The following is a 26082-nucleotide window of genomic DNA, read 5'->3' on the forward strand; positions in this document are numbered from 1 at the left end:
AGTCCAGCGAATTACCGTAACAATCGGTATCAGTATCGCTCAATCTTATAACGAATATCTTAACGATTAACTTTGTATTCTACATTTTAAAATATCTGTAAATATAGTTCATTGAATTAACTCGTCTCGTTATCAATTTAACCAACAACACGTCTCACTGTCCACCACAATTTAGTTGCCAACTCAATATCCCAATCGGATAATTTTCCTCCGCTGTGCAACCAAATTATTCTATGTCCTTGGAGAACAGAATTCGATGAACGAGCACTCTACCGCACCAGAAGATCGAGTAGAGTTTCTAGCTAAAAGTCTGGACGGTGGACTACGTCGAAATCTCTATAGATTACGGCCGGCCGTATAAATCATGGCCGGTGGCTGGTGAATGTTATCTCGCGCTTCCGGTTCAACGCACCGACATTTCGCGCACACCACCGCGAAATATTCCTCCGTGGGGTGGTTTCGTTTTGTAGAAGGACCAGGCACAAAGCATATGCTGCCCGCTGTCCACTCCATTTACTTCGCTACGTCATCTCTCGCGTTGCTCGACCGAGGAAGATAACCAGGGACCAAGAGAAAGGGATCTATGGAACAGGGATACGTTGAATTGCTGGAAAAGTGCAACATATTTTCGATGGTCACTGGTTACTTACTCAGCGGAGGACAGAGACGTTACGTTGAAAATTTGATTTTCATTTTCTTCGAGACGATATCGACGTTGTTCGACGGCGAAGAGGAATTTTAAACGATTCGTTTCGTTTACGTTTCGAGCGTAGTTTATCCAGAATTTGTGATCCTCCAATTTTTATATTTCGATCTCGCTGTTACTTTCAACGAACGAAAAGAATTGTTTACGATTTCAGAACATTTTTAGCGGAAAATTGGAACGAGTCGTGAATATCAGCAATGATTCGTTCAAATGTCCCGTAACCTTATGTATCGCAAATACCGATGTTTCATTTTTAGAAATGAAGCGAATCTTTCGAAATCTTTCAAAGTCTTCGTAATTGCGTGTGTTTAATCGCGCTAAATATAAAATAAAATGAAATTCCGAAAATACCAAGAAGCGTTAGTTTAAAAAATTACGTTCCTTATTTGCTCGTGTTTACCCAAAAATTACGATGTTTCGTTTTATCTATTTTTAAGATATCTTTCATTTTACAGAATATCAGATTTGGTTATTACAATTCTCAAGTCCAACTTAATTATTCCATATTTAGATTCGGAGAATCGTATGTTTTGCGAATGTACGATACACAGGGGCAAAATACATGGTTCGATTTATAAGAGCGTCTTTATCGGCGAGTTTCCTTTTCCTCGCGATTGAAATTATCGATTATCAATCAGAGAACAACCAATCGGATCGCGTAGCGTTTCTGCACTTCGCTAAAGCCAGTAATCGATCGATCATCACCTGAATTATTTATCGACTTATCTGCGATCGCTAATTCGTTGCAGAGTATAATGGCACGATGTTTTCCTGTTCAAACAAAATTCATATTCGTTTCGTTTCATTGTATTAATGGCCAAAACGTGGAACTCGTGAAACAAGGCGTTCCATATTTCTAATTTTCAATTATTTCTAATTTTTCTCAAATATTCCGCTATCGTGTATTTCTAAATATTTATTTAAAAAGTGTACTCATGTTAAATATTACTCGATGCTCGACGAATTCGCCGTTTCAAAATTCTGTTATCCGAATATTTCACTACGCATACACTTTCTATGGTATCAAATTATATTTTGCATAAAATAGCAGGAAGATCGTGTACAGACTTGGTCGTGGTGACTTAAAGTTCAGTTTTACGAAACATACTCAGTCGTCAGTTTCCATGCGAACGGTACACGACACAAATTCGAGTGGATTACGATATCGTTGGCATTGTGATGGAAAAATGGAAAGTTCTGGACAGAGGTCGAAATGTGGTCCCTGTCGAAGTTCGACAGGACGCCCTCAGGAAATCTAAACCGGTAACAAGATGGCTGCTCGGAAACGGAAACCGGAAGCTTGTCACTCAAGCTACACCGTCTTCCGGCGTGTCCCGAAAAAGGGAAATGTTATAGAACGGTCGAGAAGAGAAATAAAAAGGAACGAGGGATGGAATAGGGGAGAGATCTGTCTCGAGTGTATTGTTTTATCGCGTTTCTCTTGCAAATGCTTACTTAAATTATCATACGCGTATATAGATATTATATAAACGTTTATTTTCATAAGAAGACGAAACAAAATTTCAAGTCGTGGTATTTCGATATTCCAATTATACCCTCGTTGCGTTTAGAAAGCCAATAGTTCGATCTAAAATTCGATTGGGCAAATCTTTTATCCCTCGATGATTAGAAATGTCGAGACGTATCAATTAAACGATTAAAAATGACGATCATTGTCTGAAAATATACATCGCAGCAATCAGAGCGATTTTCCACGATAAGAAGAATCATTTTTCAATTTACCATTCTTCCTACTTAAAGCATTGCCGATAACTTTCGTTATCGCTTTATTCAGGGTATATAATCATTTTCAATTCGAGGAGACAAATTTCGCAACATCGTATAGTACCAATATCGATAATCGTATGTTCTCGATCACATACGTAGGTAACGTATGAAATCACTTGAATAATTATAAACTACTTATCATCAGATATTATGTCTACACCGTTTCATGCAAAAGATCATACGACTTGACTGATAATTATAATCGTTACATCTGTTTGATTCCAGTAGCAATTACGAACTTGCTAATCTAATTTTATTCGATGTTCTTGACAACAAAATACGTCAGAGCGATATTAAAACTCCTGTATCATATTACGAAACGTTATATTGATATACAGGTTAATATCGATCATGAATTTTCACATGTTGTAGATATATTTTATGACTTTATAGAAGAGTCAAACGACCATATTTAAATTATTTATTTCTTTCTTCGGAATACTTTAAATATTCAACGTTTCTGATATTCTATATTTTATAATATCTAGGAAACTCTAATTTGTTACTTTAAAGAGAGCATGTATATCATCGTTGTTTGGTATCGTTGTTTTGCTTCGAAATATTTTAATGTTACGATATCTTTTTTTCAATGGGAGAGAAGGAATAAAATACTATCGATTCGCTTAAGATTCGATTTTATTAAATATGTATCTGATATATCAGACTACTATGTATTATACACAATGTACATATATACAACCTATTCGACGTAATTACATGCTACTTAATTAAAGGTGATAAACTGGGATCTCTGTATCGACTGGTATCTGTCACGTCACTTCTCTATAATTACACTATAATACCTGCTTCCCACCCTCGTTCTACGAAACGTTTTCTCCAAGAAACGAAACAATCGAGAATCTTCGTAGTACGATAACGCGAAGAAGATCTTCTCCTTAACGTAGCATTTACAAAACTGGCCTGCGTTTATTTTACAACGGACGTTCAAATCATACAATTAACGACTTACCGTTTGATATTTTCCTCAACGATCACAATATTCGAATTTCTGCTACGAATCTATATACGATGATTTTTCTCTTTATTTCTAAAAAAAAAAAAAAAAAAGAAATGAAATTATCCCTTAAAGGCTATCACGCGTGGGATTTCGTCCCATACGAAGTTTCGTCTACCCATCGCAATATTATTATTTCTAATCACTGCAAATAAAAAAATGTTCCAACGTCCATTTAATATCGAACGATATTAAATGGACGTTATTTTGATTCGTAAGATGTGCTGCAATCTTTCGCCAGTAACAGCCTTTGAGGATTAAATCTTTCGCGTTGCAAGCTTAATTCTTCCGACTAATTACATTTCGTAAGAATGTACATGTAACGACCTTTTTACTCTCTAACTCTCCACGAGAGATTGTTTTTCGCTTTATTTTATCTCGTTATCGCGATTAGATTGATAGAAAGTGGTGTGTTCGTATTACATAAGAACAATCAGCAATCTTTGCAATTTTGCTGCACGCCATTTTTTCTTTTACAAACGTCTTACGAGAAACGACGATATTAACTTCGATACTTAATTTCTTTATCCGTTATCCGTAAGAGGGAATGACGGATCTCTGTTACGATCTTTAAGTACGAACGTGAGAAATACTTTTCTCAAAGTACATTCATATATACACATACATACACGCTACATGGACTAACCACAGCTTTGTACAAATCGAAGAAAGAAAACGAATAACCTGGAAACTGCGAATCTATCTAACGATCGATCCTACGATACTGGCCAAAAATTTGAAATCACGCTCTTAGCTACGCTTAATCGATCTTCTCGACTAACGATAGTTGCTTATAGGAGTATTCGAGGATATTTGGTATTAAAACTATTTCAGATATCGGTAAAGGTGTGGTTGGGGTGATAGATGATCGTTAAATTATAATAATTACAATAATTTAAATTAAGCTACTTAATTTTTTAGGATACCCAGCCTTATTGCATATTATTCTTGATATTATGCGATAAAACCTATTAATACTCTAAAATTAAGTAATCTAATCGAAATCGTTCTTTATGGTCAAAGTTCCTTCGTTTCTCTAGTTTAGTTAATTTAAATTTATTTGACTAGAAAGTATTACGAATTAGCAAAATTATACATCAACTCGTACAGTGATTCCAAAGTTTTGACTCGACGATGCTTACGTATATACATACGTATCTTATCCAATTGTCTATCTATAGCGTAGTAGATCACTCTGTCGTTACGACGTGTAGGATTTTTCATCTTTGGTTTTGCCAGTCCACGGCGAACATCCGATACGATCGAGAGAAAACACGACGTAGTCACATCGGTAGTCGCATAGTATCACTCGAATGACACTTTTATCGATTAAAAGTTTCATCGAATTCGCGTAATTCCCGCCGTGTCTCCATCGTGTAGCGTTCCATCATTTTTATATCGAATCAGAACGCCTCTGTCTATCGTCAACTTCGACCGGGAATAATTCATTTATTCTGACAACGAGAACACGAATATCTTCGAAGTTTCGTAGACAACACGCTCTTCGTTACCCTTAACGACACCTACGCTAATAATACGTTTCATTCTTGATAATCTTACTACGAATGGTAACGGTAACATTCTTTTCCCAACGGAATTCACTTCAGAGTTTCGGCATGGTTTTTGTTGGAATACAACGATATTAATCGCGTACAGATGAGGTGATCGACCGATCGGATTATTCCCTTCGTCGCCCAGCGCTATCCCCACTAGCGTGCGTTCGTTAGATGTACCGCGGCTGCTAGCGCGTGCATGCTCTTCCGAGAATTCGGCGGAAGAAGTATAAGGATATGGACGGAACATTCGGCACGTCGGTGTCGCGCTTTGATGGCATAGCGCTTTGCATCGCGAAGCTGCTGGAAGGTTCCGTGACACGTGCCGCCACAAAGACATCCACATAGGTCACACTCATTACTGTATAGAGAGTGGGGATTCAAAATCTTTCCAAGGGCCATGGATCACTTAGTCAGTCTGAGAATAACTAGCCAACTGTCAACATTCATAACGTTTACTTGTATTTTACTATAACTTTGTTTAATAAAAATCATATAGTATTGTTTCAATACACACATTGTGTCTTCCACAGTTTATTAATCTTAATTTCAAGATTAAATTCTAACAGTTTTCCTTAAAGTTATCCTTCAGATGCCAACTTTGTGTTTCTTTTTCTTCGATCCAGAACATCTCACTGACTTTTTCTTGGTCAATTTGTATCCTCCGTATTCTGGAAATTATCGATAACAACGTCTTATTGACTTGTTCGTAACCGATTTTTATCGTCGATGTTTACCGGTATAATATATTACTTTAAGATTCTTCGATTATCACTTGTCTTTTTTAAGAACTGAACTTTTCAGTTAAGATATTGTTTACGAAGCACTTAATCCGTTGTTGACTGTGGTTTTATGATAGTTTTCCGGTTTCGGATGGGTCTGTTTATCGATGATCGATAAATACGTTCGGTTGCTACAGTCGTCGATTCCACTCAGATTATTCTTCCTTTCAGAAATATCTAGCCTTCGTTGTTGGTAATAATCATCGACGAAATTATTCACAAGTTATCTCTCGATCTTCGTTCATCAAAATCTGACAATTATCAGTATTAATATTAATATTCAATAGAGAAACTCTGTTTCCTATTCCTCTTGGAAACATCCACTCTTCGTTGTCCATAAATAATAACCATCGATCGAACTGTTCACAAATCTTCGCAGAATTCGGTCGCGAGAACCATCAACAGTTTTATTCACAAGAGAAGACATCGCCCATCCATTTTCTCTTCTTCGTTTCAGGAAGAGTGTCCATTATTCGTAGACAGTAACCATATTTCATCTTGCATCACCGGAATCTAATCACTTAACAATAACAATCTTCCACCGTTTCGTCCACAAACCTGCGGATAAACCTACCCCTATAACGATTATCCCGATTCCCATTTCCCAACAATCCCTCGGATATCCCAATACCAACAATGTCCAATAGTCTAGCAATAGTCCACGACGAAATTGATTCGCAATTCGTTTGACGATTGCGTTTAACAGTTCACCGTTGCTTCTTTTACCACCAGTATGGCTTTTGCATGTATGGAGGCATAGGAACTTGGCCAGTGCTTGGATACGTGGTAGGTTCCATTAATTTCGACTGACAAGGTTTTCCATCCTTGATCAACAACGGGACCGCGACTCTTCTGGGTGAACATCCACTTCCACTGGCCTCTACCCTTTCAGTGGCTGCCCGTTTTGTCTTGTACCTGTGATTCTGGAACCAAATTTTCACCTGCGTGGGCGTCAATCGAATGATCGAGGCCAGATGCTCTCTTTCCGGCGCGCTCAAGTATCTCTGTTGTCGAAAACGCCTCTCGAGCTCGAACGTTTGCGCTTTCGAGAACAACACTCGTCTTTTTCGTTTCTTGTGTTCCGTCTCGTGTGGTTGCGCCTCGTTTGCCTGCTGCTCGTCTTCGAAATCAGCAGACTCCTCCTCTTTGCACTCGTGGTTTGTCTCCTGTTTCGGCGGGAACGAAAGGTCCGAGATCGTCGGGCTCGTTGAGTCTGGCTGCTGCAACACTGCAATTTTGAACATCACGATATTACTTTCCAAGTTGAACGTATGTTTCTCGTGGGATTTTTTGTCGAGTCGAATTAGCTGGTAAAGGCGAATTTCGATCGATCAATGAACGCTGCGAAAGTTTCTCAGATATTCTACACTTCGATTGTAAGAAAATTCCACGATCCACCGAATCTTGTGAAAAGCGTTTGGGAGGTCGAGCGATGAGAATAGGTTGCACTTGGACGGAATTTTAAAAACAACCAATTGGAATTTGCGCATTAATCTTGTAGAATTGATCGGATACCAAGTTAAATAAGTATCTATAAACCAGGATGAATTATAATTTCTCGTCTCTCGATTGAAAAGTTAGTAGATTAAAGAGTAACTGTAAATGCTTTTTTACTAATCTAGTATTTTTCTAACTTTTCTACGATCATAATCGTTTAAAAGATGTTTTGACAAAATCGTATAATTTCTATGTCTCTGACAGTTACTAGTGTATGTTACTTTTACGATATTTAGTCATTATTACGCCTGTACCCGGAGTTAGAAGTCAATTTCGTTTTAGTTCCTCAAAAATGAATAAACATCGTTTGAAAAGAATCATCGTCAGAATGACTGAAATATTACTACAGCTGCATTTTTTACCACCCTTCAACTCCTAACGTTGATTGCAGGCAGATGCAAGCCTGTATCGATCTTCTCGAGTCTTGTTAACGAGTGTTTGTTCATCGTTCAGACGACGTACATACCTAGCTTATTTAAATTCATCAGGATAAATTAAGCGATTAAACCGACGATGCTTTGCCGACGATGACTACTACGATATTTCATTTGCAAGAAAACAATATAAATCGATCGATCGCTAGTACAGCGAAATTTCTCTGCCAACTATTAAACATTGCAAACAACAGGAAATGTTCGAGATACAATAAAAGTATTCTCGATTAAAACACAAAGGGAAGATTTGACTAATTATTAAGCTACTGTTAATTGTAAAATTCTAAAAAATAAATATATAATAAAAAATGACGAAACTTGGATTAGAAATAGCAGGAAATATCCGAGATACAATAAAAGTACGCTCGATTGAAACACAAGCGGAAAATTTGACTAAATTTTAAACTGCTGTTAATTGCAAAAATTCTAAAAAATAGATATATAATAAAAAATGACGAAACTTGGATTGGAAATAGCAGGAAATGGTCGAGATACAATAAGAATATTCTCGATTGATACACAAACGGAAGATTTGACTAATTATTAAGCTACTGTTAATTGTAAAATTCTAAAAAATGAATATATAATAAAAAATGACGAAACTTGGATTAGAAATAGCAGGAAATATCCGAGATACAATAAAAGTACGCTCGATTGAAACACAAACGGAAGATTTGACTAATTATTAAGCTACTGTTAATTGTAAAATTCTAAAAAATAAATACATAACAAAAAACGACGAAACCTGGATTAGAAATTAGAAATAAAGAAAGCATATAGACCAGAATTTAGTATATTCGGTATGTTCGCCGTTTAATCCAACAATATTTTGATTAATCTTCGGCTAAAGTGGCAAATACCACGGTGGCCTAGAGACACGCTAATTTAATGTACAACTACGAGGTCCCTGCATTCGTGAACATACAATACGCTTTTGTGAAAGACCCGTAAGCTTGGTTGGGGTGAGTGTGAAGCAATATAGAGCCTGTTTGATACCCTATTGCACCCCATGGGACCGACTGTATCATTTTCATGGGAGATTAGGCTGTAGTCGCAGTCGCGTCGTGATTTCAATTAGACATTCCTCGCTACGGAGACGTTAACATCTTCGAAAAGAACGATTCTGCGATTAATCAAGCCCTAATTTCGAGATACTACCAGCATCAAATTTCCCTTTCACGTCGGAAACTTGCGATTCTTATCAAATTATTTTACTAAGAGAGCAAGTAGTCGCGAGCTCTGCTTTTCTAAATATCTCGCAAGTAAACGATTAACGAGTTTCTCGATAAAATATTAACTCTTCGCGAATAAATTTAAATAAATCTTTAGGTCTCGTTCGACATTTCTCAAGGAAATTTTTCAATTTACAAAAATCAATCTAAACGATCGTTTCTCGCAAGAGGAATATATATAAAAAATATATAAAAACATTGAGAACTCCAGGAAATTCGCTACCTGATCGAAACCACGTTTTTCGCATTTAAAGGGGTGAAATGCACGATTTTTCGGTTCCACGAATGTTGAACGAGAAAAAAGGGGATGAGGATATAAAAGGAATAAAACGAAGGGAAGATAAGGAGAAAAGGTGAAAAGAGCCGATAGGCTACCGGTGGATTTTTTGGGCGTGACAATTTCGATTCATCGAGGGCCTACAGGGCTACACGCATCTGTCCTCGAAGGGACATCTGTCTTCTTGTATTGGCCAATCGGTGCACAGGACCCACAAGGATCTTTTATAGGACCATTAGATCCTGCTTAGCCGACGCGGGCCAATTGTAGGGTGTTAAATAAATAAGGGTTTCGATACAGCCCCTTCTTCCTACCTTATACACTGCCTCTTAGAAGTATTCTTTGGTCCATTTGGACAACAAAAGCACAAGAATGTTGGTAAAATGTGTGAGACGTGCGAATCAGTGAGAGCTTCGGACACGAAAATTACCATAATTTATCAAACTTGTGGATAAAGTTTATTTTTTATTATTCAATTAGGGATACTTTCACTGTAAACGAGACATATAGAAGAATTTGAGAACAAAATCCGGAAAGATATGCAGGATATCCTAAGGAATGGCGTTATAATTGTAGACGATGAACTGAACTATGACGTCGGTTGAACTATGAACTAAACCAAACTACGGATATTTATGCAAATTTCTTGCGAATACAAAAAAAGAAAATATATAGATCCTAAGTAGAGATTCATTCTCTGAATATTACAACAGACACTTTCAGTATTTCGTATTATACGCATCCTATGCATTTTTGTATTTCAATTGTCGATAAATGCATAAACAACCGCAGTCCACTCGTCGCCAATCGCTTTTAATCTCTGTATCGGTGATTTGCAACGATTTATCGTGCTTTCTTTCTTCTCACTCACCATTAACTTCCTCCAGAGGCTGAGGTAATGTGGTTGGTAACGTTGGACCAGTCGGCCATCCCAGTAAACCAGGTGGCGGGGGTGGTAGGGTGCCTCTGTTCAAGTTCGCGTATATCGCGGGCTGTAACATGGCCGTCGTGTGTTCGAAAAACTGTTGATACGCCGACGGAACATCGTTCGTGGTCGGTAGCACCGTGGTACTACCTGTAACGAGAATTTTCAGGATCCAATTCTTTAACATCGATTGTATCTAACTTTAAATTTGCAATAATATTTTGTTGGAAATTTGTGCCAAGTTAATTTATCAGAGAAATTAATTAATAAAACGATAGAACGATAGAATCGAAATTTCCAACATGTTAAAACTAAGAATGAAATTATATGCGCGACATTTGGAAATAAAAGAAATCTAATTCATATTTATCAGGTATGTAAATATGAAACCGGAATTTGTCTATAGATGGCCCTAGCTGATAATGTAGTTATCACTAAACTGCGTCATCGATGCCAAAAGTCTTTGTTGACATCTCACAAACATTTTCGACTCGGAACAATACAAGTTTCATACAACAGCATAGTTTGTAATAGCGTTGAACATGTCAAATTTTGTGCTTGGAAACTACGATTTGCGGACAGCATTGATTTTCTGTTACCATTCGAAGAAAACTGCCGCAGAATCGCATCGAATGCTTGTCGAAACTTACGGTGAGCATGCTCTTGGTAAATCACGGTGCTTTGAGTGGTTTAAAAAATTCAGAAGTGGCAATTTTGACGCGAGGAACGAAGAATGTGGAAGACCACCGAAAAAGACCACCGAGCTGTTAAAATCTGGCGAAACCGTTAATACTGAGCGCTACCGACGACAAACGATCGATTTGAATCGAGCTTTGCGTGAAAAACGACCAGAATATCAAAAAAGGCAACACAAAGTAATTTTGCTTCGTGATAATGCACCATCGTATACAGCAAAACCGGTCAAGGAAACGATAGAAGCGTTCAGTTGGGAAATACTTTCGCACGCGGCTTACTCACCAGACTTGGCTCCGTCCGATTACTATTTATTTGCATCGATGGGACACGCACTTTCTGACCGGCACTTCGCTTCTTACGAAAATGTAGGAAAATGGCTCGATGACTGATTTGCCTCGAAAGAGCGACAGTTTTTTTGGCGTGGCATCCACCAATTGCCAGACAGGTGGGAAAAATGTATAGCTAGCGATGGGCAATACTTCGAATAAAATATTTGTAATCATTTTCATACAATAAACGTGTATTTTCTATACAAAAATTCCGGTTTCATATTTACATACCTGGTAACGAGCGAAATTTTCAAATTTCCAAACGAGCGTAGAAATTTCTAAGGGAAGAACTAGATCGTAGTAATCGACGGATTCTATCGCAAAGTTGATGGATTTTAATGGAAACCGATAGCGTAATTAATCGATTCTTCTACGATCGAGATTTAACGGAGAAACAACTTGGCTATAAAAGATTAGAAAAATTGTACTTGTTCTTACCTTGTACCTCCGTTTCTTCCTGGGACGGTTTAGAATCGAGCTGCAGGATGTCATGGATGTGGAAACTCGTTCTGGGCATCTTGATGCTCTCCAATATTCTGCAACAGCAAAACCACAAAGAAAAATCGTTAGAAAACGCGGAAAATATTCATCTCAGCCGACAGGATTACGCTGATCGAGCATCTACCTATTTGAATATATTTCTCATCTAAATACACGTGCATAACTACCGTTATTATGCAAATCTGCTCCAAAGTAGAACGAAACAATTATCTTGAAAAAATGATACGAAAGAAAATGTAGGTAGAATTTGTAAAATCATAGAGAAATTAAGCTATCGGTCGAAATAATAGGATCGAGACTTAGGGTCGTGGATTTAGTTTAAACGAAAGGCTGTTGCGAGTCGAGAAGTCGGCCACGAAGGTCGGTTTTCAACGGAATCAATCCAATTTTCCAAGTTTTCCTGCGGCGCGAAAAGCGTCAAGAAGCCAGCAGGACACTTAAGACCCGATTAGAAGCGTACTGTGCCGTCAAAAGACTGGATACCTGCAGCTTTGCTGCCAAACAACCTGTCTTCCGGCACAGAAGAGAAATTTTTGGCCTTCGAGTTTAAGCCGAACCTACCTATTATCGTAACACGTTCGGTCACGTTCCTGGTTCAAAAAGCCATCAGAAAATTTTCTTAATCGTCTTCATTTTCTTAATTGTCGACCGCACTGTTTCTCGATATCGGAGGTTTGCTGGTGTTTTAGGAAAAAGAAGATTTAAAAAGTCTGATAAGGATAGAGATATCAGAGCGTTTCGATATCGCGTTATATAGAAATTTCCAGGATTATCGATCTTCGGTGTTAGTAAGTTTCAGGATTAGATCGTTAACTTGTATTCCTACAACTACAAACTTGCACAGTGGCGCAATGCGATCATTCAAGCGCTCATTACACAAAGATACGTGGAAAGATACGATTTTTAAAAGGTGAAAACATATTTGGAAATGGATAGAAATTTTCGTGTAAATAAAAGATTGCGCTTTGTAATAAAATTTCTTGCTCGCGATAGAACAACCAGAGTCTCAGATTTACGGTAATATACCGTTTCTTTATGCTTTTCGTTCGAACTTGTAGCAGAATTCCGAACTGACATAGAAGTTTCCACTTTAGTCGAAGGAAATGAGAAAGTTAAATCCCAAGCGGAAGAATTTCCGTTTCCTCTAAATAACTAAACTTCCTTCTACTTGCCAGAACGAATACCGAAATCACGAAACTAATGAAAAAAGTTCGTGGAAACTTCGATGGAACTGGCGTTCGAAAATAAAACAGTCGCTGGAAATTTTCAACCGGGAACTTGGTCGAAGAAGAAACTAATTAGCGTTACTTTTCGCTCCTGAAACTGTTCGTTCGCTAGCAATTAAAATGAAAGTTGCAGCATTGAAGTCACCAGCGATTCCAACTTCGAATTAAGCATCGCGATATTTTTAAAGTTCGTTCCGAAGAATCCCCGATTTTCTCTTTATTACTCGTTGTCAGCTGTTTTGCAACGAAAAGTTGACCGATGAAACCATGCGCGTTATAGAAGTTAATCAGGGACATCGATAATCGAACGAGTGTTCGATAAGCTTCGATACATGTCAGCGCAGCCACGTGGAAGAATTCGAGGGCCATCAAGATCTCCTTTCGATTACGAGACAATAAATAATTACCGATAATATTATCGAGCCACTGCCTACGACTTTTTCCTCTATCTCGGGCCATTTTCGAACTCTGTCATGTTTTTAGAAAAATTGTAAATCGACCGTAGATAACGTTTGCTTATTTCTTCGTTATATAATAGTTGACGAACGAATCGCGATTCTTCTAATTTCGATATATACTAAATCCCTCCAATTTCCCGAGAAAGCCAACATTTACCGGGTTCGCGTTCCAAAATAAAATTCTACCACAAATCCAACTAAAAATCTACGCGATACTTTGCAACAAGAACTTCTCTGTTCAGCCAACTAAAGCCATTCTCCCATCTCTTCTTCTCTAAATTATTTTATCGAAATTTCGTTTCACGAGAATCCAACCGAGGAGCATGCGAAAATTCCGCAAGGATACCGCGTAAGGGTCTGATCCGACGATCGAATTCTACTCTACTCTACTCGGAGGGGGCGGGTAGGGCAGGATGGACAGTGTCGGCAAAATAAGCTTCGTACACGTGATATATTCGCTATGTATCTTTTTTTTTTTTCTTCTTCTTCTTCATCTAGTTCGTTTACCTATTATTGAAAGCGATCTGGCTGTACCAGACGTGATTCAAGAGACTGGTCGGATAGGATAGCAGCGGCCAGGGTAGAATCTTATTCTTGTCCGCCATTTTGAAAGGTCGAGGAGATGTTAGTAGTGGCGTCAGTACATGTTAATGTCCTCGTGGTTCTCGCACACTCGTTCACGCACCGACGTTCCCTCTTTTCCTATTACTCCCTTCCTCCTGTCTCTTTTATCTTTTAAAACCCCTCTTCCCGTTCGATTTTCTTTTCTAAAACTCTCTCCTACCTTCTGCTTACTATCACTCGTCCACTCTCGTCCCCTTTTTCTACTCCAACTTGCTTAAATATCACTTGCCTAAACCACTCCGAATCGCTCGTCGTTCAAACGATCAGTTCACTCGCACACCCGACCACTGTCTTCCTATCGAACGGTTCTTCGTGGTTCATCGTTCGTTTCACCAACACTCGCGAGTTTGATCTTAGTTTAGATTCTAGACGACACACCGCTATGCTTCCGAGCAACGACGTTTCATACTTTCAAACGTTCCGCGTATTGTCACAAGAAGCAGGAACTCGTGGAAACATCGCGCCAACTCGCATCACGTTCATTTTGTATCGAGGTAGAAATTGAAGAAGATCGAGAAGATCGGAGGAAACGGGTAGACGCGATTCGACTTGGTCTAGGCTGAAGGACTCTCCTTGTACTTTTTGAGTGTCCTCGACGAGCACTTGACGGCTAGTGTTCCCTACCTTCGTACAGTTTCGCTCGTCAAGCACCCTCGAAGCCGAGGGCGGATCTTCGCCAGGGGCGGGGATTGCCGAGCTCACCCTCCGGCACGAGTCGCACGACAGTCCACCCCTCTCTGTCAGCCAAGAGAATTAGCTGGCTGAATTTTCCAGCGTACGTAGTAGACGGTTCTTTCGAGCGGACAGCATAGAAATCAATCTAGGAGAGAGAAACGTTCTGACTGTTCCATTTCGACTATGGGGATTTCAGGTGGAAAGGGGTGGCTCGAAAGGAGAAGCTTCTTTGGAGATTTGCGCAGGGGTAGGTTTGTGTCCGCAGCTTCGAGAAATACTTTCCAAAAGAAACTAGTTTTCAATAGTTTCCCAGTTGTTTGAATATTCTTAACTTCTTAGCATTAGATTATAAAATTTAATCTACCAAACTAATTAAACGAAATTCGATGCGACGTTTCTCGAATTCCGAAAACCCACTCGGATCTCTTTCAAAATGCTTCAAATCCTACGAAATCGTTTTCTATAGCCATCGACCGGAACGTTTACTCGTTTCAAAAACAAATATACTCGGGCCAAAAGCAAATAGGTCAACCTGTCTAAAAATCCACCTCCTAATCGGTGGAAGCAGCATGCAGCCGGCAGTTTACTTTCGAGATCGAAGAGTGCAACGTAACAGAAGCTGGAATGAAAATTTATTGAAATTGCGAAACGCTCGAGCAAACGCTCGTAAACGAGAATAGACAGTCCAGAGGCGCTAGGGGTAAATTTTCATCGAAGGGGTGGAGCCTCGTGTGGACCAATCGGACGCTAGTTTCTAGAGGATCGGCCCTGAGAAGTGTCTAGGGGGTTGATTTTAACCCTCGTCGCGGCTCCACCAATCGGATCGCTCCATCGATCAGGGCTTTTTACACCGAGAGCATACTTTGCGTCGAGTGTTAATGTGAAAGGGCATTAGCGGTGCTTTTACCGTGTCATTTCGATTTTTTCTTCCTCTTCGTCTCTCTTCTGTCAATTTTAGGCCACTTCCTTTACGGTTCGTTTTCTTTCTGTATTTATACTGCAACGATACCGTGTGTGTCGATAGTCGAAAGTGGGTTAGAAGCGTCCTCGGGCGTAGTCACGATCGTTACGTAGTTTATGGCGTTGAAGGTCTGACACGGCTTCCTGGTGGCTGGTATTACGTATTACGAAACGTGGAAAAATTGATACGTCCGAATAACAAATGCAAATACTTTGATCTTTCGTTGTTATCGATTTTTACAACTACGCGTGATTTTCGACGCTGCGGTGATGTTACGATAGTACGTTGTTTGACATTGCGGAAGCGCGATGAACAGAAAAATGTATATCTGTACTTTGTCAATTTCTATGAATAAAAAATATTACGAGTGGTTCGTAGATATCGAGCATCGAATATATAAATACTAATGTTTACGATATCGATGGCAATCAAATTCCCGATGTATGAGATTTTGAAATCGATGATCGAACATTTAACGCGATTATTTCCTAACGTGGATTACTCTGGATAATCAGGTCATACTTTGAGCTGATTCGGATAGTATACAGGTTTTGAGATAACTTAGAGTAGAGTATTTGTTAGATCGATAAAGTCATTGAAGTAGGGATTATACTAATTTCATTGCCCAATGTAAGAACGCAGATGGTTTATTGAAGAATATAAAAGAATATTTCCCATGATCTTTTAATCTTCCTAATGTCATAATTTCAGAAAATAGCATTACAATATTTAATAACATCCTACTATGTACTATCCTAACGATATATCCTAATATACTTTAACCAGGATAATTCCTACCGACGTACTAAGAATATACAGGGTGGTTGGTAACTGGTGGCACAAGCGGAAAGGGGGTGATTCTGCGCGAAAAAAGAAGTCGAAAATATAGAATAAAAATTTGTCGTTCGAGGCTTTGTTTTCGAGAAAATCGACTTTGAATTTTCGCTCGGTACGCGTGCGGTACGTTATAACGGATCTCACTGTAGATCGTTGTCTCGATGGAAAAATAAAAAAAAAAAATTTTTATTCTATGTTTTCGACTTCTTTTTTCGCGTAGAATCACCCCTTTTCCACTTGTACCACCAGTTGCCAACCACTCTATGTAGAATAAGAGTTCCGATAATCCTTGGTATACCACTTTAAGTCTTTCTTTTGTCCATCGTTTAATCTGCTTCACGTTGGTAAACTGAAACGTTAAACAGTTCAAGTCACAAACTGATCAGTTTCCCAATTGTCCCGACTCTGTTTCAAATTCTTGAAATACCTCAACTTCTTGACAATATCGTTTCACACCTTTTTGTCCCAATCGCAAATCATACGCCCAAGGGAATCTGTCCAATTCAAAACACAGGCCGCTGCGTGCTGTTCGTAAAAACCTGTACAGGTAGAAAGTACTCGAGGGAAGGACAAATTGATCCTGTTAATGCTTTTCCGAGAGCCGGAAACGTATAATAGACCGGCAGGTTGTATCAAATCGCGTAGAAAGTGACCCGCATAAGTACAGGTATATTATGATGCGCGTATACGCGAGAAGAGACAGGCGAAAAAAGCGTGAATCGAAGAGAAGAGAAGAGAAGAGGCAAAGGGACAGGGGCGACGATGGAGCGGGTTTCCGGTTTATTCAGTTCCAGGCTTTGTGCGATCGCGTGGGTCCCTGCTCGGCGAAAAAGTCAAAAAGTACGGAAGAGGGCGGTTCCAACCTTTCTGACTTTTCTCATGAGCTCTCGCCCTTTCGGATTTATCGCCGTTGGAAAATCTTTGCGCCGAACCGCTTCGTTTCCGGCCCATCTTCAAGAATTTTAACACATTTCTGACATTTTTCATACACTTAGTTTTTCACTGGTAGAGGAAGTGGTATTCGTAATCGATATTTAGGAACAGAAATATCGCTAGTCGTATCGATATTAAGGTATTAAGATATTAAGATAGCGTCAATGGGATTGAAAATGTTGTTAACACTGGACAGAATATTGGCGCTGTTGATATTAAGAATATTATCAATGTTAAAAATGTAAATATGCAGGGATTGATAACACGGCGAATGGATATTAACGATACTGGTATTAGGAATGTTATTAACGTGAAAAATTGATATCAATGGCATCAGAATCGAAAGTACGTGTGTAAGAATATCGTGGGACATTCATTGAGATATCGAAACGTTTAGAAATAAATATCCGCGTAACTCTTGATTTTCTGTTTCAGCAAAACGAAGTTGAGCTGTATATGGTGGCTAAGGCAGTGTTATAAGTGCAGTTATCGATATTCACGGGTGAACAGAAGGGAGTGAATCATTCGTGTTACTAGAACAGAAAATCGTAAATTACTTTGACAGACTCGATTTACACGCTTCTGTTACTGTACATTTCTATCCAGTGTTACAAGTTTTTACAAGTACAGACTTCAAGATTCAAATTATTCTTCGATCCTGTTTCACAATGCCAGCCTAAAGGAGAAAGAGAATCCAGGAACATCGCAATTTACAGTATATTCACGATCGTGTTGTACAATTCTTTGTTATCTTGACGCAGATTGCATCAGTCGTCATAATTTATGCCAAAAAATCTTCTATCGTAGAGCAAAAGATCAAAGGATACTTTCAATTTCAAGTCCACGTTATAGAACGTTTATGTCAAGTTGTGCGAAAGAAGCAATAAGATATAGCTGAGAGAAAAAGACAAAATTAAAGAAAGTATACAGGGTGGTTGGTAACTGGTGGTACAAGCTGAAAGGGGGTGATTCTAGGCGAAAAAAGAAGTCGAAAATATAGAACAAAAATTTGTCGTTCGAGGCTTTGTTTTCGAGAAAATCGACTTTGAATTTTCGCTCGGTACGCGTGCGGTACGTTATAACGGATCTCACTGTAGATCGTTGTCTCGATGGAAAAATTTAAAAAAAGAAAAAAAAAATTTTTATTCTATATTTTCGACTTCTTTTTTCCGCTTGTACCACCAGTTACCAACCACCCTGTATAAGGAGAAGCAACTAAAAGTTACGAACAATTCAAAACAAGAGGATACGCGATGCTGAGTTCAGTTCTGAAACAACGACTCGAAGAATTCTCCAACGTTCGCTCAAAAAGCGTTTATCGCAATTATTACATACAGAGACCAATAAATATCGTATCTACAGGAAAAGAAATATCGGAAGAACGAAAGAAGAAGATAGGGACATAAAAAGAGATAGGTAAAAGTCACGAAACATTAAGAATAAAGATCAATCCGCAGCATGCACGAACAAGGATCGTCGAGTAGAGGCTCTCGCGTGTTCAGCGAAACTCTTTTCCAGAAGACGACTCCGAGCGTGCACGAATCGTCTGCCGTTTCCACGGCTGCGCCGTTCTAACTCGGTTAGAATCGGATTCAACGAGACGCTCTCGTGATTTTTCCAATGATCGTTCGCCCGAGTCCGCTGAAAACTTCAAAGCGTCGACGTACTTTTGCCGGAGGAAGAGCAACGGAGGAAGAAAGTGGTGGAAGGAAAGGGAGCGAGGGAAACGAGAGAGGAAAAAAAAAGGTAGAAGAATACTGGAGAAGTTCGAGCTGCCGGGCAATCGAGCAACATTTGCCAGGATCCCACGACTGTTTGGCGATAGCTGTGCCAACTTGTTTCGAGCACGCAACCCAATTTGTCTGCGTCTCATTGTTTTACCGGCCTCGCCGCGCGATCCTCCTGCTTTCTTCGCTGAATATTGTCCAAAGGGTATCGTGGCATGGATTATCATGGCCCTTCGATGATCGAGTGTTATTATACCGAGGGTTTGTACCTGCCAATACGGTAGCATCAGGATTATCCGAATTAGTTGGTTACCGAGAAATCGGATAATTCAATTTTTCGAATAGCTATACAACTGAAATTGTTGCTAAGTGTCTTTTATCATATAAAGATCAGCTTCTTGTAACGTTACGATCGCCAAGTGGTATTTTACCGTATATGCAAATAACTAGCATCTATCTCAATACTTAAAATTCAATAAACGTTGTGTCAAATACCTACGAGTCCAAAAAGAGAAGCAGAAATCGATCAACAGATTAGATTCGAGCGTTTAAATTCTGATAATCTTCTCAATAGCTCTTAGCCTCGCTGATTAACTCGAACTGATCGGTTAAACCGGGTGCTTAAGGTGCTGGTTGAAATTTTAAGGTAAATCAAGGTAGCTCGTCCAACTAACTCGTGCATGACCTGCCTTCCAGTTAATCCACTGTTTGAGGAAACCGGTTTCTCTTGCACTTGTTAAGCCGATACTTCTCAATCGACTATGCCAGATTTGCTGGTGGGCTAGTGTGAATTGTAAGTGGTTTAAGATCTTTAAGAAGCGTGGCGAAAGATAAAGATGTCGAGAGAAGCGAAGGGAAACTTCTTGGCCAGCTGGTAGGCAATTAAACCTAACGTTGGTTGCAATAAATCGCCAGTATCTTCGTTGGGAACTACATCCTCCCTTGGAAAAATTTTTATTGCTGTTGTTGGTTTATGGCTTTGCCGTAGCGATATTCGACGTGGAAACACAATAGATGCAAATTAGATAACATAATAGCGAGGAAAATTGTTAATTCGAGGAACTGTTCTTCAACTTTTGTTCGCTGATACTTAAAAGGGACTAGCAAAAATATTTGAATTCGTTGAATAATGAGACCATATAGAATTTTTACAACGGTATTTGGGAAAATAAAAAACGACATGCGATGTATCGAAATTTGTACGATAAAAGTATTATTAGTAATGTATTATTAGTATGCAGAAGGCAGATAAAAATTGCAAATGATCGGAAATCGTAGAAGGACGATGCGTAAGATAATTTTCTATTCGTCTGCATAAAATTGAGAAAAGTCTGTCGTTAATTATATTTGTAATATTACAGTAAGTGGTAACCTACAGTGGCTACGTAAAGCATCTGCACGCTATTTGAATAAAATATCGAAAATATAGTACTCGTCGTGACATTTATAAAACAAATCTCTATGTAGATTCTATCTCATTTGTGTTCCGTAGACGGTTGCGAACAATGGCGTTTATAAAAATCTGAGTTTGGGCGAATATTTACGTTCTAATTAATAAGATTCGCACAGAAAATCGTATTACACAAGCGTATTCGTAATATCGAATGAAAAGTACGTAATATAAAATGAAAATCCATAATATTGGACAACACTCGAGTCGTCAAGTACACGAGTAACGATACTCAAAAATTTTTACGATCCCCATGTAACAGGCACTCAAGCCGGCACTCGAGGGTGACCGTTTCGATAGTCGAGCTGGTAAACTCTAGTACCACTTGAACATTTAGATTTCGCATACATAAACGCAGATCTACGAAATACAAAAGACCGGTTGAACTGCGAAGAAAAAGCGGAAATAGCGTTTGAAAGGAAAAGAGGTTGGCATCGGAAATTGTAGAGGAAAATGTTGCGCTGGCACGTACTGACAATAAATAAGAACGTGGCAGGAGCCTCAGGTGGCCGACAGGTACCGATATTGTCATGTTAATGAAGGATACAGAAAATATCTGCTAAATGGATGGAACGACCATTCATCCTGGCACGTTTCACAGCCTCAACACCTGAATCTTTCTGTGAACCGACCAAGTATCAAGTGGTCATTCGAGGATACGCTTAAGCGTGTCCAAAAAGTCGAATTCGGCTGTTGCAGTCGGTTTGCTACTCTTCGAACTTTCGAGTACCGTTTCTCCACGAGTCATAATTATCTGAATCGAATATTATTCGACGTTATTTTATTAATTATCAAATTCGCAATTTTGCAGGTTGTATAGACGCTTTCGAGATAATTAACGTTGATTGTTATTGACATAATTATTACAACGCTACTACGCTTCGCTATTCATCCCTATAGCATTCGGTATATTTATCTTTGGAAATAACTTAAATCTAACGCGTCCACTCTACGCTCTTCATCCCTGGAACACTTTGTCAACATCTAAACGTACCCTTGGTGGTATCCTTTTCGAAAAACCCTTGAAAATCTACTTTCTGTTCGCTTGTACCTATACCAGCAGACTCTTCACCCTCGATGACGAACGACGACAAGAAAGAAGAAAAGCGAAGAGGGGAGAATGACGGCGGGGAAACGAACATTCTACGTTCATTCATGAAACCAGTTACAATGGATCAACGGAGCCTGGAGTCGTGAATGAACGTAGTACGTCTAGTAGTAGGTGGCTCGACGGGCGGCTTTCGAGGAACCCTCTTCCACAAAGCATTTTCCTTTTTTTCAGAAGAACTTCTCCCTATCTTCGACGCGGTGGAATGCCACTGGGCCAAACGTGACCCAAACTGTGCACGGCTCGTTAAGGATCAGCCACTGCCGCCATCGTTTAAGAAACGTTTAAGAAGTTATTCGAGGCAGGCACAAGAATAAGTTCCATTCGCTTTTTCGGTCAGTCGGACATCTTATACATAAGAACGGAAAGTAAGGTTCTGGAAAAGTAATTCTTGTATACTGGACTTCATCTACACTCGAGAACTTCCGTCCCTCTCGATAACTTTTTCTCCTTCATCCTGTTATGTGCTCGTGTATGGAGCTTTATGCGCGATGATTAAAGATTTATTGTTTGGTAGTTGTTACTACTAGGTTGTCCGAAAAGTTTCTTTCGTTTTACAAGAAAATACTAAAGATAAATAACGTTTTTTGTTTTATATTATTTTGTCGAATTACGAACGATCCATTTCGTTCTGTCGAGATAAACACCGCGACATTTCATAAACTTGGTTTCACGTTTCTACGAAGATGCACTGTTGTAAAAAACACGTTTGCGAAAGAAAGACACTTTCCGGACAACCTAATACGTACAGGGTGTAACTGCAACTGGCTGTATCTTCTAGACGGTTAGGGATAGAGGAAGATGTCACAAGCGAAAATTAAATGGTATCAAGCGGTGCATAATATGCAACTAATTTTATGCATTTTTATGCATCGGTGCATCGGAAAGCATTTTTTAAAATGGAAACCTTAAGTCCTAAATTTATTCATTAGGAAGTTATCGAAGCTAAAATTCCTCTGAATTATTTCAATTAATGAGAACGTGAACGATAACACCTACAAGGTTGATACAATACGCGTATATTAAATTTGAAATATTAAATGGCTCTTGCAAACTGTTTATTAAATATTCGTTAGGCATTTAAAGTACGGAGGTTAAATCTTTTAGCAGAAAAGATACTGTTAAGTTTTTTATTTTTCAACTATTCGTGCTCCTTTGGTTTGAAAAAATATCCGACTATCCGATCGCTCTTTAATCTTCAAACCACAGAGTTACATATTTTCAATCTAAAATAGGAATGTAATTCCTGGAAACATGACTTTCGAGGCTTATAATCTTCTTGCATAAAATAATCGAAGAATTTTCAATCGATATCGAAGAGGAATTTCCCAGTTGGTGAAACAATGCGCGAATAAATATTCCACAGTGTTCTGGCATCGTTTCGCGTTATCTTATGTATCTAATCGTTAATCACGTGAGACGTGACGAACAATAAGAGAAAAAAAGAGTGGAATACGTCCGTCAGTAGGATCGCGTGGTCATATCGATCGACCTGCATCGAACTGTGGCAATCGGACGAATGTAGTTCGCGTGTCGACTGAATCTAACATTAAGATCGAAGGCTTATCGCTTCTCGATCAAAAGACAAATCTCATTGTACGCTCGTAGATCGTAATTGAGAGATGCAAATGATTTTCAATTCACTTTCCATAGAATGATCCTTAGGAATATTTTTTTAATTTTATCATTTTTATCGTCGTGTTAATTTCTTGTCGTATAGGTATATCAAATATTTATAATTGCGAAAGCGCGTTTTTAATAATAATAGTCACGTAATAATCATTAATTCTACCAAATGTCCAAATCGGACAAATTGTGAATGTAAACAACTAAATAAAAAAAAAAAAATTCAAGCATTTCTAAAAAAAAAAAAAAAAAGCGTAATAATCGTTACTCTAAAATCTTACAAATCTTTTTCAATTTCTGTGAACCCTCGACTGATTCATCATCGAAGATGATTAACCAGAGACAGGGGCTGGGTTACTTTATTTTAAAATACATATTTAATTTGTATTCCCGTCTTGTACAATGAAGATCATTGGTGGCGTTTAAAAATATTTTTAGAATATTTGTTATGTCCTGGCAACAAAGTTGCAAAATCCAATGGAAAAACTGGACAAGACTTTACTAGAGAAATTACTTTACAATTTGTTCCGAATATCACCAAACCTCTATATTTCAAGTAATATACGAAGCTTTTGCAGTAAACTTGACAAATCAGTGCCTGGCGAGATACCGATTTTTAATTCGAGATAACGTTACCAAGAGTCATAATTTTCCATGTGACTTATAAATACGTAATCTAAAGAGATTAAACGGCGCTATGAAAAAATATGTAATACCTTAAAAAAGATTTGTTCTTGCACGAGTATCACCTTGATTTCTTATATAGCTTCGCGGATTTTACTTAAAATATGATAAGGTAGAAACATTTGAGTCGAGACAAATCGTATCGTTTAGTAGTCTTCTCGCGTGACTGTACAAATTTCGAGCTATAAAAACGAAACGTAGAATCTCATAAAAAAGAATCGTTTTATCGAAGAAGAAGGATATGTAGAAATAATTTTTGTACTTATTGTATATACACTCGTATCTTTATGAATATAATTAGAAGAAAAAAAAAACCGAAAGTTACGTAGAAAATTGTTCTATGTTACAAATATTACAAGTATTATATCTTGGATATTTCGTATATTTTTGCATATTATGAGCTTTCTAAGCGTTTTGCACCTCTAAATACCTCATAAATGCGTAAAAAGCCGCGGTCTCGTTATTATATCAAATCATAACTGTGCCTCGTAATATACAGGGTGGTTGGTAACTGGTGGTACAAGCGGAAAGGGGGTGATTCTAGGCGAAAAAAGAAGTCGAAAATATAGAATAAAAATTAAAAAAAAATTTTTTTTTCTAATTTTTCCATCAAGACAACGATCTACAGTAAGATCCGTTATAACGTACCGCACGCGTACCGAGCGAAAATTCAATGTCGATTTTCTCGAAAACAAAGCCTCGAACGACAAATTTTTGTTCTATATTTTCGACTTCTTTTTTCGCGTAGAATCACCCCCTTTTCGCTTGTACCACCAGTTACCAACCACCCTGTATACAAGTTCGATTATGCACAGTTCAAGATTGAATCTTGAGATATTGAAGCTTAGATGACTAAAATAATCCTTACTTACTGCGATCGTTGAATTCGATCGAATACGAGTCACTTTGTAAACAATATCGATGATACTGTGTGGTAATATCGTGGCATTGGTACTGAGGGATCGATCAGTACATCTGATTAGGCGGATAACGCCGGAAACCGGAAGCGAACGTTTAAGAGCAGTCACGCATATTGGTTAGGCGAATCCTTCGGTATAGAGTGGTACGCCTTGTTACACGACGGGACACGCGAGAACCGAAAGGGCCCAAGTACCAACACCTGTTGGTTTCCACCATAAATTTCGGATTAATCGTAACGCGGATGGTCGCTGCCCGTGTTTCTAATTGCGAGTCAGCGTTTCCAACTCGAAACTCGTCGATCGTGAAATTGTTCGAACTTTTTAGGCAATTGGTGTTCGCTGCAACATCGCGATAGTGAAACGATAGTATCGTTTGTTGCAGAGGTGATTTTGAAAAAATAGTATATCGAAGAAGATTATTTTCCTTCGATCTTTTCATCCTCAATTTTCATCGACGACGATTCAATTTTCAAAGGAAATTAGTTTCCACTTGATCCTTGCTTCTTATACGAAGCAAGCAAACCAAGTTCCATTGTTTGATAAATCGATTTTCTCGTAGGATCCTTACCTATAGTCCTCCTCGACGTAATCCGGAGGGAACAGATGCCAGGATGCGTCGTAGCATTCGTCGTATCCGTTTGCCATTTTCCAGCGTTCTCTTCTTCTTTAACTGTCTTTTTCTCTCTCTTTCTTTCTCTTCGCCTTTTTGTTTCTAGATCGTCAGCCTGCTTCGTATTCGTACGACAGCTCGCGAGAAAGTCTTGCTCTCTGCTTTAGACTCTCGTTCAACCTCGAAAGCGACTGATCTTTGGCGACGAGTTCATTCGAAAGGATATTTTTCATAGAAATGTAAAAAACAGGCCCGGCACTTCAATAAATCATTGAAATATAACCCAAGCTTGATCCTGGCTTGTCCATTAATTTTTCAATATTTCGAACGACGCACGAACACGTTACGAGACGGTACGAAGAACCGTAGCATAATTGTCTACCACGTAAGAATCAATTTTCTGTGAAGCAAGTATCGACTCACGGACGGACACAGACGATCGAAATTGTCCACGACGATTTCGAAATCGACACCTCGACCAAACCGTGATACCGTGTTCTCAGTTACT

General features: G+C 38.7%; 1 protein-coding gene across 2 annotated transcripts; it reads right to left on the minus strand.

Annotated features, from left to right (window-relative positions):
• Positions 1-5662: 5662 nt before the first annotated feature.
• On the minus strand, positions 5663-26082 carry LOC138183642 (homeobox protein Nkx-2.2a). 2 transcript variants are annotated; one of them, XM_069120884.1, is made up of 4 exons: positions 25533-26082; positions 11673-11770; positions 10156-10359; positions 5663-7072 (listed from the first exon to the last, which is right to left on the minus strand). In XM_069120884.1, the coding sequence occupies exons 1-4, from the start codon at positions 25607-25609 to the stop codon at positions 6567-6569; spliced, it is 885 nt and encodes a 294-aa protein (XP_068976985.1). In that variant the 5' UTR covers positions 25610-26082; the 3' UTR covers positions 5663-6566. The 2 variants fall into 2 exon arrangements, with proteins under 2 accessions (XP_068976985.1, XP_068976986.1); XM_069120885.1 differs by lacking the exon at positions 25533-26082 and adding an exon at positions 13927-14326.

This window comes from Bombus flavifrons, chromosome 9, assembly GCF_040668555.2.
Source record: "Bombus flavifrons isolate JBK064 chromosome 9, iyBomFlav1_principal, whole genome shotgun sequence".
In the NCBI taxonomy this organism is placed as follows: domain Eukaryota; kingdom Metazoa; phylum Arthropoda; class Insecta; order Hymenoptera; family Apidae; genus Bombus; species Bombus flavifrons.